The 22,196-nt window shown below is 38.2% G+C and overlaps 1 protein-coding gene across 9 annotated transcripts in view; it reads right to left on the reverse strand.

Moving 5' to 3' along the window:
- The window catches only part of LOC124361680 (FH1/FH2 domain-containing protein 3), a 178,396-nt gene that overhangs the window by 123,812 nt on the left and 32,388 nt on the right, over positions 1-22,196 (reverse strand). For all 9 annotated transcript variants that reach the window (XR_006922390.1, XR_006922389.1, XM_046815671.1 and 6 more), the window contains exons 2-3: positions 20,556-20,609; positions 3,900-6,969 (exon numbers count right to left, since the gene is read on the reverse strand). Coding sequence is in view for 7 of the 9 variants with exons in the window: in XM_046815671.1 (XP_046671627.1) it covers positions 3,900-6,969; positions 20,556-20,609 (3,124 nt within the window). In the remaining 2 variants the exon portion in view is untranslated. The remainder of the gene's footprint in view (positions 1-3,899; positions 6,970-20,555; positions 20,610-22,196) is intronic.

Raw genomic sequence — 22,196 nt, forward strand, 5'->3', positions numbered from 1 at the left:
TATTTTCTAGGCGGATAAGGAGTTTTCGCAGCAGTCAACAGTGTTGGAGGTCTCACTTAATCGAAACAAAATTTTTATCCGTTTTCATAAACAAAAAGGGTTCAACATCATACAGCTAGGGGGGTGGTACCGACTTCGCTTGGAGTTTTGCAACATTATGAATATTAATAATCAACTCTACAAGCGTAATTTTGTTTACGGATTGAGGCACAATTCACTCGGGATGAGTGTCAATAACTTTGCACAATGAACACTCATGGGCAGAAGAAAATCCACATGAGGATGGGTAAAAACAGAACTTTCAACACCGATTTATGCGTCAATGTCTCGGTTGTGGCCTTTTGCGCACAAATCGGATGATTTTTTTTTTATCGGACCTTTCATATTACCTGGACGCCTAAATGCTGAGTTCTAAAAGAAGAGTTGCCGCAGCTGTTAGGAGAATGTTCCTTTACATCTCCAGACAAAATTTTGTACTTCCAGCATGACGGCAGCACCTCCCCACTTTTCACGTGCCGTTTCTGCTTACTTAATATCATCTGCAATTTCATGGAAACTGGATTTGGTCGTGGAGGGCCTCACCCTTGGCCTCCAAAGATCACCAGATCTATCTCCATTGGATTATTGCATCAGGGGATTGGATGAAAGACAATGTATACAAGACAAAAGTGAATTCTCGTGATGAATTAATTGCCCGTGATTATGGATTTGGATCTGTGCAGATACAGTAAAGTCCTGAAAAAAATTAAGAAAACGCAAAAAAAAAAAAGCACAATACACAAATGTGGCTGCAAATGTATTGATAATGATGGCCTCATTTTCGAACATCTATATATAAAAATGGTGCGTTACGGTTGGCCCAACCTGAATTAATTTTTGCTTTAAAAAACTTAGTAATGGTATTTTATACTGAATAAAAAATCGATTTTTGGTACGTATTATCTCTGTTTTTATTTTTAAGACTTTGATTTATATCAATTTTTCTCAGATATTAAATGCTCTACAATAAATGTTTGTTGGATTTTATGTATTTATTAACCAATTTAACAAAGAGTTATTGTACATCCAAACTTAAAAAAAAAAACATTGTTTCGTTGCCCCAATTTTTTGCATTTAACCCTGAATCCCTCAAAAATACTAACTACAGGTACAAGTTCTGAAACTATTATTTCAGCTATATCAGGTTAAAAGATACCTATAAGAATCCACGGATATTTCTTAACTTAATTAACCTTTCCAAAATGTTCAGTATCTACGGCTTTTATTTTACTATGTACCCAGGAATTCAGGCGAAATCTTTCGCTAGCTGTAACTCGCTTAACGAGCGATTTTCAGGACCCTATGTTTATATAACATTTTTTCATTAATTTTTACTGAGTACAATGTGATGTAGAAGTGGGGGGAGAACTTCATGAATCACCCCTGGTATAATAATAAATATAATTTTAACTAAATACCGTACGGTATTTCTTTACAGCTAGTAATGTATTATAATGTAATAAAATCGGTTTTTTGGGTACTTAATTTCTTGGTTTTATTTTAGACTTTGATTATTATTAAATTTTCTCAGAATTAAATCTCTATACAATTGAATCGTTTGTTGATTTTATGTATTTATTACCATATTTTAACAAACGTTATTGCTACATCAAACTTAAAAAAACATTGTTTCGTGCCCCAAATTTTATGCATTTAACCCCTGGAGATCCCTCAAAAACTACTAAACAGGTTACAGTTCTGAAACCTATTGTATTAGCTTTATCAGCGTAAAAAATTACATTACCGAGATCCATCGATATTTCTTACATTAATTAACCGTTCCAAAAGTATGGCTTTATTTTACTCTGTACCCAGGAAATTCAGGGCGAAATCTTTCGCTAGCTGTAAACTCGCTAACGGAAGCGTGTTTCGGACCTATGTTTATTTATAACATTTTTTTCATTTTATTTTTATAGTACAATGTGCTGTAAGAAAGTGGGGGGAAGAACTTCAATGAAATTTTTTTTCACCCTTGTTATATTATTTGATTTACATATGTTAATTATTATTTATATAATTTATTACATATATATTATGTATACATATGTGAAAGAAACGGCCAAATACAAAATAATTGAAATCGGAAAAAGTGAGGGCCGCTGTGGTGTAATGGGTAGCACACTTCACCCGGCAAGTGCGGAGATTCCCTGGTTTCGAGTCCCGGGCGGAGCATGTACTTTTTGCGATTCAATGTTTATTTGAGATATATAGGATATATATATTATATATATATATATATATATATAACATATAAAATTATTTCGAACAAAACTATTCTGTGACAAATGGTATTAAATTGACCATATTCGCTACGAATTGTTTATGGTAAAAAGTATTTACAAATAAAAAGGTCCCTTTAGATAGAACATTTTAACTTTTTCGGCAATTATTACTTTGTGCGTCAAGTGTGTTTATTATCAAACGGAAAGTGTTTTAATATGTTTTATGTAATATATAAAATGTATGACTAAATATTGAAAACACAAGAAAGTATTTTTGTTAAATGTTTTAAAGATAACGTCGTGAGTCTGTAGGTTGTGTAGGCTACATCATACACGATAACACTTGGAATACCGACATAAACAAGCTTTACTGTTCGGTAGCACATTATGTTTAATTATTACTTTAGTAACTATAATTAGTTTAATAAAATACAATGATAGTTGTAAAGTATTTGTTTTAACAGCTATAATAAAATTACTATACATTTGTAAGTATAAGCTTTGATTATATGTTACAAATGATATAAATAATTAATATTGACGAGATGTGCTAAAGTAGGGAGACTATTTCAGTTAATTTAGAGGCCCAACGCTAGGCCGCGACACGTAAAGTTGGTTGTTACCGTTCACGTATTTACTACCTGAGCCTGTCACACAGAGAGTAGTTCGTGTGTTCACTCCGTACCTTAATTCATAGCATTGGACGAGTCATCTATTGTGTAACTAATACAACAAAGGTACAAGACTTAAAGCTGTATTGTCAATTCAGACGAGTATATGGTCATAATTGAAAATGTTGTTCTTCCAAATGTCCTGTAAGCCATTTTTTTTGTTATTTTTATACAAGCTGGTGGGGAGAGATTGACAATGTGAAGCCAATGTATTCAGTTTGTAGCCTTGATGCTAAGTAAAATAGATTGCATGCAGAGTCCAATTTTAGCCTTGAGGCTGAAGAAATAGGAATGCCGCAAAAGTTTTGTATTCTCAAAGCAGACATCAGACTGTAGATATAGACTTGTCTGCAAAGTTAAAGTATTACCATTCTAATAATCCTCACACAAGGTCTCTAGCTGAATGTTCTGTGAAAGCTGGCGTCTTTCTAATTTTTACACGAAGTTCGTAATTTAGTGTTCTGGAGAGATCTACTGTATTTGCCTTGAGGCAGAAGAAATAAACTTTCCGTAAGAGCTGATGTATCTGCCACATAATCGTGAGAATGATGTAACAAAAGTGTAACAAAATATAAGGTATTTTTAATAATAATGCCTCAATATAGGCAAGAGAAATGGGACCACTGAATAATCCGAATTAAATGGAAGTAGATACAATTGTGTAACACTTTTTAGGAGTATAAGCAGTACTGCATACTGAGTGGGGACGACGTCTATGCCTGTACTAATGTGGTACAATGTCCTATATTTATATTGAAAATGGACCAACATTAATATTTTTGAAATCTTATTCCGAGATCCTAGAGAATGAACTGAAGATGCATGTGCAAAGGAATTGAAATCACATCAACCTACAATTTACAGGCATTAATGATTTAGGGTCCTCTCAATAGTGCAATGTAGTTTGTTAATAATGCAGCTAATTCTTCTCAAAGTTAAATGATGTACTTATTTGTGACAAACTTACCATCCGATGAATTTTGTGGAGTCCTGAAGGCTGCGGGCGGGGGCGCCTGTGTTCCAAGGACATCATCGATATTCGTGTGTCTTCCGATAAATAAGGGGAGGTCTTTGGGCCTCTTCGCTGGCTTTTGGACCGGTACTGGAGGCTTCGGCTCCTTCTTCGGCTCGTCACTGTCACCCAACCACCAGGCCCTCTCTCCGGATTCTATCTTTGAAATAGCGTATGGCTTTTTGGGTGGCTGTGTTGGAGATTGCTGTGGAGGAAGAGGTTCTTTCTTGGGCTCGTCGCTTTCACTCATCCACCAGGCTCTTTCTCCGGACTCAATTTTTGAAATGGCGTACGGTTTTTTGGATGTTGCTTTTTCTTTCGTGGACTCATCACTGTCACCCAGCCAAGACGACCTGTCTCCAGACTGTGTTTTTGCGAGTTGACTCATTTTATTTGGAGACGATGAGATTAATTTAGGAGATGACGTTTTTTGAGATTCCTTGCTGGAATCATCTACATCCCCAAGCCAACTAGTTCTTTCTCCTGATTCAACTTTTGATATCGGATATTGAGGAGCCTTCTTGTCAGCCTCAGGAGCTATTTCAGTGTGGCTATTGCTCACTGAATCTGTTGGTGGTTCCTGTGAGGCAACAGTGTTCTCTTCATTCTCCTGCATCCACCAAGGTTTTTCTCCTGAGTCTATTCGTCTTATTTTATACAGTGACGTTTTACTTTTGTCTTTTCTTAAGGATTTAGTACTAGGTGATTTTTCTAATCCAGGTACATCACTACTGCTTCCGGAATCTGCTTTCTTCAGTTTGTATTGCCTCTGAGGAATTGGGGGTTTGGTTTCAGTTTCTGAAGTAGAAGTTGATTTATTCCCTTCAACTTTTGGGGGAGTAGGAGGAACAGAAACAGTTTCTTTTTGTGTTTGTTCGCTGTCAACTTTGGAGGCTAAACTAGTTTGAGAACCAGATTTTTCTGCTTTCTTGTCCAAACCATCGTTTGTGGGACCCATCCACCAAGCCCTCTCTCCAGATTCTATATGCGTTATCTTGAAATTCTTTTTAGAGCCCAACGAAGATTTTGAACTACTCTTACCTAGTCCAGGACTCGTAACCTTATTACTCTGTTTGGTCTCCTTGTCAGAGGATTCCTCTGCACTCGAACCCGGATATTTGACCTTCATAATTCCTGTTACAGGAGCGAGAGCTCGTACTACCACTGCTTTAGCTTCCTCGGCACGTTTGTCTTCAGGTGCCTTGTTCAACTTTACACCTGATGGTGGTCTCGGAGGTTTGTCTATAGGAATGGCTGATTCGTCAGCTGAAGACATTTGAGCTGATGTTTTGGATGACGTTCGACTTATCTTAGAAACAGCATTTGTTGTTGTGATGCCATTCGTCTTGGCTTGAACTGGTTCTTCATTTTCGCTCTCACTACTCTCGCTATCACTCGATGAAGAAGTTTCTGAAGAGGTGGAATCCTCACTGCTTGACTCAGATGATTGTTCTTTTTTAATTGTCTTAGATAGCAATGTTGATGTTACTTTGTTAGGTGATGGAGATAATTTTTGCGAAGGTGAAGTGGACGGCAACTTTACTAGTGATTTACTTGTTGTAAGTTTAACTGGAGACCTGCCAGTAGACGGTTCTAAACCGTTTTTCTCTCCGATTTTGACAGTTTTAGGTTTCTGGGATCCAAGCGATTCGTTAGAGCTAGACAAGTTCATATTTAGCTCTGATTTTCTAAAGTCTTTATTGGGAACTGTTTTCGATATCTCCGATTTTGGGCTAGGAGGGGGAAGTTTACACCGGTCCGGAGAAGTCAGTTTGGCTGAAGACCTAGAGGAGGAAAGAGGTACCTTTGCCGATGAAGCTACACTAACACTACCTGTAGAAGTCTCGTTTTTAATGGAATGCGTATGAGTATCATCATTCGAATCACCTAAAATATTTGCCCTACTTACACTAGATTTATAAGGTTTACTTAGTTGATCACTAGATAAATTACTCAATTCTCTAGTCTTTAGTCTTTGTGGTGAGCTTGGAGTCTGAGGAGAGGTGCTCCTTATTTTTGAAGGGGATACCAACCCGTCCGTTTTCCCATCTGAGTCAGCCATCGCTTTATTCAGGGCCACTGGCAGATCGGTAGGTCTTGCATAACTAAAGCCCCCTATTCTAGTCGTGTCCTTCCCTTCGAGCTTTTTTATTTTTTCATCTTTTGTTGGACTCGGTTCAGGCTTGACCTCGTCTTGGCTGGAAGTTTTCAATACGGAGCTAGTAGAAGATTTCAGAGACAGCTCCGTCGGTCTGGACCCATGGTATGCAGAGGTTCGAGGGGTGTACGCTGTAGAGTACCGTGAGTACGTGGATGACGCCGGGGATGGTGTTCTCGCAGTTAGAGCACTCGCTACTGATAACTTACTCTCTAGCTTCGCGTCTTCTATACACTTTTCTTCGGTTTGGCACTCTGTCGAGTACGTAGAATGTCTCGGTTTTAGTTTAGGCACTGTCTTTTCAAGTGTTCTGTCCATCTCAGCCCGCCTGGCCCGGAGGAAGGAAGAGGTTGAAGGAGGTGTAGGCGAGGTTCCTCTTGTGATTAGCGTTATCATCTCGGTAACTCCTGCCGGTTCGGGCTTCTCTTCCTCCCTACTGGATGTCCTCGAGTAGCCTGAGACTCCAAAAACTGTCGGGGATTTTTCGGTGATAGGACTTCTCGCGATTTGCCCACCGAATCTACTGGAACTCCCGAACCTCAAGCTGGGTGTCTCCGTGGTGGGGCTGTAGGACGAGCTGTACCGCTTGTACGAGGACGCTCCCTTGGCCTCGGACTTGGGCTCCGGACTCTTTCTTAGACTGGAGGAGTCGACGCCGTAGGTGCGGGAGGCGTACTTCTCCCGGATGGACGGCTTTTCGGCGGGCGCGGTCTCCATCTGAGCGGCCCGATCCCGCACCGAAGTCAGAGGCAGGGCCCGGTAGCTGGAGGTAGCCGAGGCCGCGGGCTTGCTGCCACTGCTGCTGGAAGTCCCGCTGCTGGAGCTACTCCCGACGCTGGACGAGCCATACCGACTGCTCCGGTCAAGCTGTAACGAAAACGCAATCGTTATAGTATACAATACTCTATTCTTCAACATTCAAATTGTTAAAATTTTCTTAGATAACAAATTTTAAGTGAATGCATTAACTTACAAAATATTTCGTGTTGAAAAAAGTTTATAAAACCTATGATTATACAAATAAATAATAATGTACACTACAACTATTTCTCTCTATTTAGAGTACAACCTCATCATTAGAGTAATCTGGAACATTTTAGTACCATTATCGTTATTTATGAACATAAATAGCACGTAAACACAACTTATATTTGAAGAAAGTCTTGCACAATTGCTGTTATTCCCATCTATATATTTTTTATTTTTATTTTATTTTAAGTAGCCTATTATTTTTTTATTTTAAATTAAATGAGATTAAGTTTGCATAAAGTTCGTATTAAGCATTTATATTTTGGGTTTGATTCGGTTATATACCCATTAATCTTAAACATTTTCTTGGAAGTTATGAGACTTAATATTCGTTATAAGAACTTGTAGAAATTGATCTCATACGTATTAGATCTATTTCTAGTGATATCTTTCGTGTATCGCCTCCTAAGTTACGGAGCACCTTCGGAGGCCGTAGATATATGACTCAGATATGAATTAACATTTGACACTCCATATTAACAGTTCGGAAACTAAACATACTTTCTAATCAGGTTTGAAGTGATAAAAATACAATTTTATAGGGTTGCATTTCTATTTCAATAATTATACTCGCAGACAAAGTTTACGTTCTCAGGAAAAATAAAATTATCAGGATTTAAACTTTATATGACTAAAAGCTGAGACAACAGTAACTAAAACTCGCCATTGACGCTGGAAATTCTTAAAATCTGAAAAATAGGATACGTTTGTAAAATTGCATTAAAATAAAATATATATGATGTAACACATCACTATGGAAATTAATTTAATATACATAGTAATTAGTACTAACTATTTCAAATTGTATTAATAAAACGCGTTTTATGATAATAATAAATCAAAGGCAAAGAAGCATCATGAGATTAACAATGTAAATTGGTCGTGTGAAAATCTATATCTCCATAGTTTATCTTTTAATAAGACTTTATACATAGTACAAATTTTTAAACCACTTCGGAGTTAAAAATCGTAAAATTTCGATAAGCGGTGCAGATAACTTAAACACACATTGTAGTAAAAGAAGAGATTAGCAAACAATTTCGGAACCGTGCCATAACTCAATGTTGGGAAATAGGCCGGGGGAGTCAGTCACCTCGTACTATTTTGGGCGGCAACTGATACACCGCCCTGCGTAGTGCTCGTACACTCGTCAAGCTGGTCAGGGCTTCATGTCAACATTGATGTAGAGATAAATAAGCCGGGGGAGTCAATCACATCATACTACATTGTGCGGCAACTGATACTCCGCCCTGCGTACCCGTACATTAGTGACGCTGGTCAGGGCTACATGTCAACATTGATGTAGAGATATATAGGCCGGGGGAGTCAAGCACCTTATACTACTTTGTGCGGCAACTGATACTCCGCTCTCTTTAGTGCTCGTACACTCGTCAAACTAGTCAGGGCTACATGTCAACATTGATGTAGAGATAAATAGGCCGGGGGAGGCAAGCACCTTATACTACTTTGTGCGGCAACTGATACACCGCCCTGCGTACCCGTACATTAGTGACGCTGGTCAGGGCTACATGTCAACATTGATGTAGAGATATATAGGCCGGGGGAGTCAAGCACCTTATACTACTTTGTGCGGCAACTGATACTCCGCTCTCTTTAGTGCTCGTACACTCGTCAAACTAGTCAGGGCTACATGTCAACATTGATGTAGAGATAAATGGGCCGGGGGAGTCAATCACATCATAAACTTTGTGCGGCAACTGATACTCCGCCCTGCGTAGTGCTCGTACACTCGTCAAACTGGTCAGGGCTACATTTCAACATTGATGTAGAGATATGTAGGCCGGGGGAGTCAATAACCTCATACTACATTGGGCGGCAACTGATACTCCGCCCTGTGTAGTGCTCGTACACTCGTCAAACTAGTCAGGGCTACATGTCAACATTGATGTAGAGATAAATAGGCCGGGGGAGGCAAGCACCTCATACTACTTTGTGCGGCAACTGATACTCCGCCCTGCGTAGTGCTCGTACACTCGTCAAACTGGACAGGGTACATGTCAACATTGTTGTAGAGATAAATAGGTCAGGGGAGTCAAGCACCCCATACTACTTTGTGCGGCAACTGATACTCCGCCCTGCGTAGTGCTCGTACACTCGTCAAACTGGTCAGGGCTACATGTCAACATTGATGTAGAGATATGTAGGCCGGGGGAGTCAATAACCTCATACTACATTGGGCGGCAACTGATACGCGCCCTGCGTAGTGCTCGTACACTCGTCAAACTAGTCAGGGCTACATGTCAACATTGATGTAGTGATAAATAGGCCGGGGGAGTCAAGCACCCCATACTACTTTGTGCGGCAACTGATACTCCGCCCTGCGTAGTGCTCGTAGACTCGTCAAACTGGTCAGGGCTACATTTCAACATTGATGTAGAGATATATAGGCCGGGGGAGTCAATAACCTCATACTACATTGGGCGGCAACTGATACTCCGCCCTGTGTAGTGCTCGTACACTCGTCAAACTAGTCAGGGCTACATGTCAACATTGATGTAGAGATAAATAGGCCGGGGGAGGCAAGCACCTCATACTACTTTGTGCGGCAACTGATACTCCGCCCTGCGTAGTGCTCGTACACTCGTCAAACTGGTCAGGGCTACATGTCAACATTGATGTAGAGATAAATAGGCCGGGGGAGTCAATAACCTCATACTACATTGGGCGGCACTGATACTCCGCCCTGTGTAGTGCTCGTACACTCGTCAAACTAGTCAGGGCTACATGTCAACATTGATGTAGAGATAAATAAGCCGGGGGAGTCAATCACATCATACTACATTGTGCAGCAACTGATACACCGCCCTGCGTACCCGTGCATTAGTGAAGTTGGTCAGGGCTACATGTCAACATTGATGTAGAGATATATGGGCCGGGGGAGTCAAGCACCTTATACTACTTTGTTCGGCAACTGATACTCCGCTCTCTTTAGTGCTCGTACACTCGTCAAACTAGTCAGGGCTACATGTCAACATTGATGTAGAGATAAATGGGCCGGGGGAGTCAATCACATCATACTACTTTGTGCGGCAACTCATACACCGTCCTGCGTAGTGCCCGTACACTCGTCAAACTGGTCAGGGCTACATGTCAACATTGATGTAGAGATATATAGGCCGGGGGAGTCAATAACCTCATACTACATTGGGCGGCAACTGATACTCCGCCCTGCGTAGTGCTCGTACACTCGTCAAACTAGTCAGGGCTACATGTCCACATTGATGTAGAGATAAATAGGCCGGGGGAGTCAATCACATCATACTACTTTGTGCGGCAACTGATATTCCGGCCTGTGTAGTGCTCGTACACTCGTCAAACTGGTCAGGGCTACATGTCAACATTGATGTAGAGATATATAGGCCGGGGGAGTCAATAACCTCATACTACATTGGGCGGCAACTGATACTCCGCCCTGCGTAGTGCTCGTACACTCGTCAAACTAGTCAGGGCTACATGTCAACATTGATGTAGAGATAAATAGGCCGGGGGAGTCAAGCACCTCATACTACTTTGTGCGGCAACTGATACTCCGCCCTGCGTAGTGCTCGTACACTCGTCAAACTGGTCAGGGCTACATGTCAACATTGATGTAGAGATATGTAGGCCGGGGGAGTCAATAACCTCATACTACATTGGGCGGCAACTGATACTCCGCCCTGCGTAGTGCTCGTACACTCGTCAAACTAGTCAGGGCTACATGTCAACATTGATGTAGAGATAAATAGGCCGGGGGAGTCAAGCACCTCATACTACTTTGTGCGGCAACTGATACTCCGCCCTGCGTAGTGCTCGTACACTCGTCAAACTGGTCAGGGCTACATGTCAACATTGATGTAGAGATAAATAGGCCGGGGGAGTCAATAACCTCATACTACATTGGGCGGCACTGATACTCCGCCCTGTGTAGTGCTCGTACACTCGTCAAACTAGTCAGGGCTACATGTCAACATTGATGTAGAGATAAATAAGCCGGGGGAGTCAATCACATCATACTACATTGTGCAGCAACTGATACACCGCCCTGCGTACCCGTGCATTAGTGAAGTTGGTCAGGGCTACATGTCAACATTGATGTAGAGATATATGGGCCGGGGGAGTCAAGCACCTTATACTACTTTGTTCGGCAACTGATACTCCGCTCTCTTTAGTGCTCGTACACTCGTCAAACTAGTCAGGGCTACATGTCAACATTGATGTAGAGATAAATAGGCCGGGGGAGTCAATCACATCATACTACTTTGTGCGGCAACTCATACACCGTCCAGCGTAGTGCCCGTACATTCGTCAAACTGGTCAGGGCTACATGTCAACATTGATGTAGAGATATATAGGCCGGGGGAGTCAATAACCTCATACTACATTGGGCGGCAACTGATACTCCGCCCAGCGTAGTGCTCGTACACTCGTCAAACTAGTCAGGGCTACATGTCCACATTGATGTAGAGATAAATAGGCCGGGGGAGTCAATCACATCATACTACTTTGTGCGGCAACTGATATTCCGGCCTGTGTAGTGCTCGTACACTCGTCAAACTGGTCAGGGCTACATGTCAACATTGATGTAGAGATATATAGGCCGGGGGAGTCAATAACCTCATACTACATTGGGCGGCAACTGATACTCCGCCCTGCGTAGTGCTCGTACACTCGTCAAACTAGTCAGGGCTACATGTCAACATTGATGTAGAGATAAATAGGCCGGGGGAGTCAATCACATCATACTACTTTGTGCGGCAACTCATACACCGTCCTGCGTAGTGCCCGTACACTCGTCAAACTGGTCAGGGCTACATGTCAACATTGATGTAGAGATATATAGGCCGGGGGAGTCAATAACCTCATACTACATTGGGCGGCAACTGATACTCCGCCCTGCGTAGTGCTCGTACACTCGTCAAACTGGACAGGGTACATGTGAACATTGTTGTAGAGATAAATAGGCCGGGGGAGTCAAGCACCTCATACTACTTTGTGCGGCAACTGATACTCCGCCCTGCGTAGTGCTCGTACACTCGTCAAACTGGTCAGGGCTACATGTCAACATTGATGTAGAGATATATAGGCCGGGGGAGTCAATAACCTCATACTACATTGGGCGGCAACTGATACTCCGCCCTGCGTAGTGCTCGTACACTCGTCAAACTGGCTCAGGAGCTACATGTCAACATTGATGTAGAGATAAATAGGCCGAGGGGAGTCAAGCACCTCATACTACTTTGTGCGGCAACTGATACTCCGCCCTGCGTAGTGCTCGTACACTCGTCAAACTGGTCAGGGCTACATGTCAACATTGATGTAGAGATATGTAGGCCGGGGGAGTCAATTACCTCATACTACTTTGGGCGGCAACTGATACTCCGCCCTGCGTAGTGCTCGTACACTCGTCAAACTGGTCAGGGCTACATGTCAACATTGATGTAGAGATAAATAGGCCGGGGGAGTCAATAACCTCATACTACATTGGGTGGCAACTGATACTCCGCCCTGCGTAGTGCTCGTATACTCGTTAAACTGGTCAGGGCTACATGTCAACATTGATGTAGAGATATATAGGCCGGGGGAGTCAATTACCTCATACTGCTTTGGGTGGCAACTGATACACTGCCCTGCGTAGTGCTCGTACACTCGTCAAACTGGTCGGAGCTACATCTCAACAGCTTTTTTATTCTGTTAATAATATCATGATGTGTCGCTAGGAACGTTCTTAAATTAAAGATGAAAATCAGAATGGGGTTGGAATTGATGTCCAATGAATGTAGTTTTGTGTGAATGAACAGAGTTGTTATTATATGATTTTGATTGAATGGACTGATAGGTTTATTTTTTTTTACTTAATGTAAAATTATTTACTATTGCGGTTCAATTGTACTATTATTCTGTGGTAAAACACTATCATTATCATCTACCTTGTTTTGAGATTCCTGTATTCGCTAACAGTCTTAGAGCACAAGCAAATGATATTGTAGACCTGACAGGAGGAATAAAAATCCTTATAATAAATACCAGGCAGTCAGAAATCACGTGGAGAATGTTCATTCACTTTGTAAATGTAATTTTGTGTAGATAAAATTCAAATTGTAATAGTTGTAATAGTGTTCAGATGTTACTTTCATATTGTCCCGAAGATTAATGTCGGATTTGTTTTTGACATCTTAATTTTTAACTTATTTAATGAGTTCTTCTGTTTCCGGGATATTTAGAATTCGGATATCAGGGTCGTTGCTAGGGTTGGCAGCGACCGTAGCCTCGGCACTGCTCCCCAACAAACATAAATATAATAAGTGAAAATAATAATAGCATATAGTGATCATTTCTACACAGTCATATTATAAAAATACAATAGTTGTTAAGACATATAGTTTTATAATAAATATATGACTGTGTTGAGTTTCCTATTTCACCATAAAACAGTGGTGTAGCTTGCCCTGGACTACTCTTTCTTCGAACGGCTCTGAAATGGAATATTCTAATATTGTCTATGACTTAAAAATTCTAAAACTGTATTTATCATTACAAAGCTGATAAATATCATACATCATATTTATGATATTATCATAAATAGTAGTAAATAGTAGGTCATGTAGCGAGGTCTGTATTTGTAGTAAAACTCTAAAATTTTAGTCCTCAAAATGAATTTCGAAAAGTAAATCAAAGCTAACCACCCAAGACGTTCAACATAATCATGCCAATCATATTAGATAGTCAATCATATTAGTAGATATTATAGAAATACGCGTATAGCAATCACACAGTAGAGCATTGATGCAAACTATTTTTGATTTGAAGCATTTTTTAAATACATTCGTTTGCCGCTCTAATAATAATCCGTTTTGCCGCTTTGATATGGATAATCAATAAGGTACAGTTTTCTTATTTGATCTTAATTTTAACCTCAAAATAACAATGTTAAACTTCAACACAATCGATTTCGCGTATTTAGTCTTAGAATGGTGAGATATGTCAGTTTAAAGATATAAGTAATTCGCGTATGAACGTTTTTTAATTTTAGACATTTTAAAAGGGGTTTTATTTGAAAATCTAAACCTTTTGTGTACTTTGTGGTTCGAATACAATTGTAAACTTTACAATAAAAACGAAAAAGCGTTTGAGTGCTTGTTAATTAATCTTCAGATTTTAAATTAGATGTAACCCATAGTTCTACTGCTAAAAATTACAGCGTACAAGTGTGTGAAGTTTAACATTGTTTTTATGCGAGCTCTCAAGTTAGTATAAATATTTCATAAACTGTGAACGTTATCTTTATTTTCCCAAAGACGGTGCTACTAACTAAAAAGGTACTCTATAAAATAAGTGCACACGACTTGTATTGTTACTGTATTTAAGAAATTTAAAACTAATAAGCATCTCTTGGCTTTTCAAGCAATTAAAAAATAATTTTCCAGTCTCAGTCTGTGCCAAACGTTGCCGTAGGTGTGCCAAATCCACACGAGAGTAGACCACGGACACGAAGGTGTGTTCTGAGAACGGCGTGCAAGTGTTGTGTGCTCATTACTGCCCTAGTCTGAGGTGGCCACTATAAATACATAATGGTTATACGTTATACCGTGTCCCCTCCAGCCCTCATTAGAGAGCGACCTTGCCGCCGGGCCAAGCGTGGGCAGCGTCCTGATCACTACTTCCTAAAATATAAACACTCCGCTAATGTTCGCGTAGTCATCATTAATTAGTCTAGCTCACGAGTGGGAGTAAGACCAAACGTTATGCCGTGAGATCATTAACTGTGAGTGCAGTTCCTCTAAAAACAGAAATGCACGGTGCATAATTGTTGGCGGGAGAGGTGGTCTGTGAATTTCAACACGTGTTTTATTAATTTTCTTCCTATAAAAAATACCACCTTTGGGATCATACATATAACGTTACGTTTATATTTTAAACAGTTTATGGAACTGACTATAGTTAAAAGCCGGCCTTAGAGAAACTACTTTGAGTCCCTCCAGAAGAACATTGAAACCTCACAAACATTTTTTATTTTCAGTAGTAGATTTATATTTGGTATCTCATTTTAAAAATAAGATTAACACGCATCCATAAACTTCTTCGTTTTTATTATGAAGGGAATTATTTTATTCAAACCTTAAAGTATATAAATGTTTCGGCTATTTTTAAAGAAACCCCCTTAAAAGAACATTGTGTGAAGAAAATGACATATTTATTTTCTTGTAAATATTTATGTAAGTTCCACTGAACATTCGTTGAAAACTATTGTTGCAACAGTTTTCATTACAATATAAGTATTTATCACATTTATTTGTGTAATTTACCTTATGTAATGACAATAATAAAAACAAAACATTGGCCGAAGGTGAAAACTTTCCACCGGTGCGTCTACGTACGTTCTCCATGCTCAATGCGCTTTTGATCACTACAATTTCTTGGGTCATGTAGCGAGGTGTTAAACGTGAATTTGAACATAAACCATAGGCGTTCCCTACTTGTAATAAACGCCAGCTGTATTTGTAGTAAAACTCTAAAATTTTAGTCCTCCAAAGCTTTCAATCAAAATTCGTTTACATGTTTACAATAAAAACAGATTTTTGCAGTAAAAGTACGATTATCCTATCATACACTGATTATATTTGCTGCTGTAGTGTTATAGCAGGTTTGATGTAAGTTAGAATTACAGGATAAATAAACTAACTCGCATGCCATCTTGCATCTAGATGATGGCTACTCACACTACCAATAACTACTACTAAATAAACAAGGTAGGTGTACAACACACATATATATAAGGCTTTTTCAAACATGCCATTGCATCATGACAAAACCCGATTTCCACAGCGTCAATGTAATGAAATAGAACCAAATTAATATTATAGGGAACACGATGCGTATTACACGCTCATTCTTAGTAAAATGGATTCAATGCATATTGATTTTATTGCTTGTGATTAAAGTGGAAATAATATTAACTTGTTTGGTGAGTCATATAGGTATATAACGTAAGATGACGTTATGCTCAGCCCAAGCTGTCAACCACGATTGTGTGGTACAGTTTAGAATAGAATAGAATAAACTTTATTTCTCATAAATATGCACACATTACAACATATTCAATACAAATATACAACAAATATAACTGCAAACCACATACATAGGAAAATAATCTTGTGCATAGCACGCGATTACAGAGTATATCAGTACTGGCTGACCTTGACACATTAACATTCATGCCACACATACATACATACATATACCGAGAAACAAAGTATTGGCCTCCAAGGCAAATCCTGTTTTGAGGCTTTTACATAATTCATAGAAATAAAAGAACTAGCAGTGATAGAACAACAATTATACATCTTCAAATATTATAACATAATCCTAAAACCCTCTTTCCAACAAAATTCATTCAGATTCATACTTGCAAGATAAACAGATAAATCACACATATACTAATTATATAAAAAAATTATGGTTGTCTGTAAAGTCGGTTTTACGGGCGAAGATTTTACGTGACAACGTCTTTTTCTCGGTAGAATATTTATTGATATGAATATTATTAAATTGCACAATAGGAACAAGGAATTGAATGAAAATAAGAATTGCACAAATTTTAACTATAGAAATATATTTTGTTTACTAAAACATTGTACATAATTTGAAATTAATTAAAATTTTTTATTGTAAATGGTAAAGTTGAATAAAACATTTACTAAAATTGGAATTTGAAATTCTTGCTAAACACAGTTAAATTCTAACTCCGCGCGTGGTGATTGGTCGGTTTAGTTCGTTTGTTTGGTCGCACTGTTATGACAGGTTAGAGGTTATAATTTGTTATTTTAAATGTTTGACTAGCAATACGCGCTGTTTCTTCTCAATCGACTGAATTACGATTGATTGCAGAGTGATTTAAACTAATAATTTACTTAACACTATCAACATTTGTCAATAGTATGACATAACCTAAAAACTCAGTTTCTCAACTTTTGTGTCAATCTAACAATTAATCAATCAATCATAGTTTACGATAATGAAATATCAGTGTACAATTATTTACCTTTATTGTTGTAGTTGTTGTAAATGACGAATCTAAGCACTCCACATTTTCACGAATAAACATAGTTATCTGCTTTATCCCGTGCGGCGGACCCACAGTTATCTGCTTTATCCCGTGCGGATCCCGTGCGGCGGACCCACTGGACGGGCATCGTAACGTTACCGGGCGTTACACTTTTTCATGAGTGACTCCGAGCCGCAACCTAATTTAAGACGTTGTCACGTCAATAAATTATAAATTATAATTCTCATTATGTCTACATCTATTTTAAACAAATACTATCCATTGTACAATTTCCTACACCCACACATACATTTCACTATCAACCAACAATACAACATTTCATACATAACTCATAATACAAAGACAAAATACTATTATTTCAGCATTAGTGTTTATTATTAAACCATGGCCATTAACAATGCATATCCCTCCCACTAGTTTTGTACTATAAAACTGGACATCAAAAGAGTACATAAAATACATTTAAAAACATTTAATTTACATTTAATAAACATTCAACATTCTGCAATGAAAATACTCACTCTTTAATACATTTCAAGAATGGTATAAGCGACAGATTACTAATTTGACAAGGTAATGCATTAAACAATTTTGGTGCTAAAATGAATAATTTTTTAAAAAGAAGGTGTTTGTTGGCATTGGTGTGGTATAACTGTCAGCATTCCTTAATCTCAATTTATATTCATTACTTTCTTTACTATTTTTGCTTCTTATATAAAATAATTTTAGTACCTTGTACACATACATATATCTGAGAGGTAGAATCCTCAATTCCAAAAACAAGGGAAAAGATGACTCTGTTACTCTCTTTTTCAATATCATTCGTATAAAATGTTTTTGCATTGTAATTACAGGTTTGAGATTTGATATGTACGTCCCTCCCCAACACGAGATCGCATAATCTATCCTACTGTGGACTAAGGAAAAGTATAACATTCTCAAGAGTTTTTCATCACAAATATTCCTCAAAAAATAAAAGATTCTAATTACAATATTCAGTTTGTTCTTCAAGTATGTTAGATGAATCTTCCAGTTCAATTGTTTGTCCAGCCAAACTCCTAAATATTTCAAAGATTTCTCACCCTTTACCAGTCCACACTCTGCGTTACATGCTCTATTGTTATTTACGTATACAGTCCAAAAATTTGTAAATTATGCTATTTTCAAAGTTAAAATTTCCTCTGAGACTAAAATTTATATATTTTGTCTTCTCCGGACAACACCGTGTTATTTTTAGAAAACCACCATCTAAGAGCTTGCAAATCAAAATTAATCTTGACCCTTATATCTTCCAATGCATCTTCAACATAACATAGTGCTGTATCATCAGCAAAAGAGGTTACTTTTCCAGTATAACTCCCATCACATAGATCATTTATATAAATTAAAAATAATGTTGCTCCCAACACCGACCCTTGAGGTACTCCAAATTTTACATCCCAAATTTATTTCTCGAATCTTTAACTTTAACACACTGTTTCCGCCCAGACAGATAACTTTTAAACCAGTTATAGGCAACTCCTCTGATTCCGGCATTGTATAATTTATCTAGAAGTATATCATGGTGAACCGTGTCAAATGCTTTAGTAATATCTAAAAAAAGTCCAGTAATTTTCTTTTTGTTGTTAAGTCCTTTCGTTACTGTATCCATAAAATCGTGCAACGCTGTCTCTGTACTCATTCCTTGCCGAAAGCCGAATTGATTTTTACTAAAAAAACTGGATTCTTCCAAAAATTGCAATAATTTATCTTTAACTAGTTTTTCAAATATCTTAGCAAACGAAGACAACAATGATATTGGCCTATAGTTACAACAACTTGTCCTTGAACCCTTTTAATATATAGGTATAATAACAGATTCTTTTAGTTTTTCAGGAAATTCTCCTTTTTCTAAACTTAAATTAATATAGTTTACACTTTGGTATTTTTTTCAGGTGGGTTTTGATCATGGGTTAAAAACATTTGTTGAGATATTTGATTTGCTGAAAATTGGACTGGCGCATACGCTTATCTTGAATCATGAATCTTGTATTTATTCGGTTTTGTACACATACCTTGATGCTGTGAACAACTAACACGTCTCGTTATGACCGGAAGGGTAATACCAGTAACACTTGGTCTAATCAATTCAAGAAGAGTAAATAAAGTGCGTAGGTAAGTTAATTAATGTTCAGTCCAATTTCTAGGCAAGTGTGGTATAAATGGTAATACAAAAATCTAATCTTCTAGTAAGTAAATTCATACTCTAATGCAAACACATGTGAATGCCGGTACCTCGTGGTTAAAGGGTTAACTTTTTATCTGAATTAAGAGATAACGCAATTGTAAACCCGGTCTGTGACTTTGTACTGTACCGATCCTTCCCTTATTCTGTTTCATAAGATCCTCGTTTTGCAAACAATATTGACCCTAGACTACTATCCCGCTGAATACTACCTCAACCTGGGTAAACAAAGTTCATTCGAGGAACGTTCATGTTCAATGAGAGTAATATTGACAGAAATAATTAATATTGCTAGTACATTTTTGTGTTTGCTCATAAACCATTTCCCTAATTTTGGTTAATTGTTTGATTTTTCCCAAGGTAAAAATTCCTTTATTCTGGCTTAAATTTGCTGAGCATTAGCGAAGCCTGTCACTTGAAGGGTTCAAAGTATATTATTTATATCTGTCTACCTGTTTGTCTGTCCACACGATATCTCGAAAACAAACTGACCTATATACATGACATTTTGCATGAAACTTCTTTTCTATATAGACAAAACTGAGTTCATTGACGGTACTTGTAACTCCATGCAATTAGTCGTAGTCCTACCTTGTACGTTGAAGAAACTCTCATTTCAGTATTCTAAAATAGTTGTAACCCAAAAGTCCATGGAAATATAATAAAACAAATTGTACTCTCAAGGTTTAGTCTATTATGTGACGTTTTGAGCACTAATTTTTCAATAACTTTCATGGAGCAGCCTCGGTCAGTGTTCTTTCCTGAAGGACATTCCTTTTGTCTTCGAGATTCCCATATTATTTATTCCTCCAATCAATGCTAGCTGTGTACGTTTATATTTGGCTATGGTACACTGTAAATAACGTCTATACTGCAACTAATTTTTAAACTCAAACATTTTTATGCCCTTATTTATGGTTGTAGAGTTGTAGGAATGGCTAATCTTTAAGATACAAATATTACACGTCCACTCTATTCACAAATGTTTTATATGTTGAGCTAACTTTCTGAGAAGTAGTCGAAAAAATACTGTTTGTAATGAGTAATCATTATTATATTCTTCAATTACGTAATTATTTCTAATTTCAATCTGCTAGATGAAGGTTTGTTAGTAACAGACAGGAAGATGAGACTGACCGTGGAGGTGGCAGCTGGAGCCGTAGCTGTGGAACCCTTGCTAGACCATGACCCCTGCAACATGACCACAAATTGATATAATTATCTTTACAAACCATAAGAACTAACCAGATAGCGGGCAAACTGCTAGATTATTCAAACACATGTTTGTAAATTAAATTGTACCTTCAACCTTTCTGTTAACTTACATACTTACGACGGGTTCGTACACTGGATACAGAAAATTGTGCCAGAATGGCACATTACTAACAGCAAATGTCGAGGTATTGGGGTAAAAGAGTGATAGATAGGTGTAGTTTACTGAGCATGATGCTGGAATCGGCCTGTAAACGAGAGAACTCCGTCCCCTGCTCGTTTTGGCTGGAACAAACTGACTCCTTTATCCAAGGTAGCATGACTAACCTAATGCCCACTTCTCTGTTCATAGTGGCTATTCCATGGGTCTCAGCAGGAGATGGCCGCAATCTACCACAATAAAACATCCTGTCACTCAGTAAGCAGCAGATAAGTTTTGAAGTCCTTATTGAACTGTGGAATAAGAGATGAACAACCTAAAAGAATTGTGTCGTAGACCAGTTCGAATAAATGTTTAAATTGTTGCGAACAAACCATACAGAAAGTAAATTAAAATACGCTAGTATGTTTTTCCATACATTGCAAGAATTTGATCGGAAACGTATATATTATTAAGTGATGGAATAGGTGAGGCGCGGAATTATGGGCGTGACATTTCTCTCAGCTACGGTTACTCTTGTTCCATTTGTAGATATACATATGATTACATTGGAAACCCCCGGTGGAGAATTCCTTCAAACTTGTGAGCAATGAACACAAGGGGTGAGACACAAACGTATTAAAAGCTTGATGCTATGAGACGACCAGGAACTGCGCCAAGTGATATTGTGTGACGACAGACCCGTATTGTGTTATGAGTCAGCACTACATTTCAGAGACATAACCAGTTTCGCTTATAAAGAAATGACAAAATGTTCCTGATAGTACAAAAGAAGATTAGGACTCGGACGAATAACATAATTTTAAGGACAAGTAAATTTTAATTATCTTTCACAGTAACACCTTATAAAAATAACGTATAGAATAATAACGTAGTACTATTACGTAATAGTAAATAACGTACTAACTAAAAATGGTTTTTTTAAAGTTAATAAAACCATTCGAACTAAGAAAATAGTTGAAAAACCTTATCTATTTCTTGAAACAATATCCTTATTTCGAATTCCCTTCGAAGGAAACATTTCATATGAAGATTTTACTCTCTTTTTCTTTGTACCTATTCTCCATAACCGAAAATATCACTCCATTAATTAATTGTGATGCTTATACAATACATCCGCTATGCAAATCACCATAATGGTTTTAACATCGTCAAAAGATGAATCAAACTCGAGCTGTAAAAAATTACATTTACTTCACGAATTACACGAAATGATGCCTACCACCTGTCCTGCCCGTCCAACTCCCTCCTTAGAAATACTTACTCTTCTCTTGATGAATACAAGTACATCAAGATATAATACAAGTCAAGTATTTGATGACGTAACATAATTTAGCCAAAACCGAATTAGATCTTCTATTGAAACTAGGATTGCTCATACCCGGCTTTGAAGTCAAGGAGGCGGA

The sequence above is a fragment of the Homalodisca vitripennis genome, chromosome 1 (genome assembly GCF_021130785.1).
Source record: "Homalodisca vitripennis isolate AUS2020 chromosome 1, UT_GWSS_2.1, whole genome shotgun sequence".
Taxonomy (NCBI): domain Eukaryota; kingdom Metazoa; phylum Arthropoda; class Insecta; order Hemiptera; family Cicadellidae; genus Homalodisca; species Homalodisca vitripennis.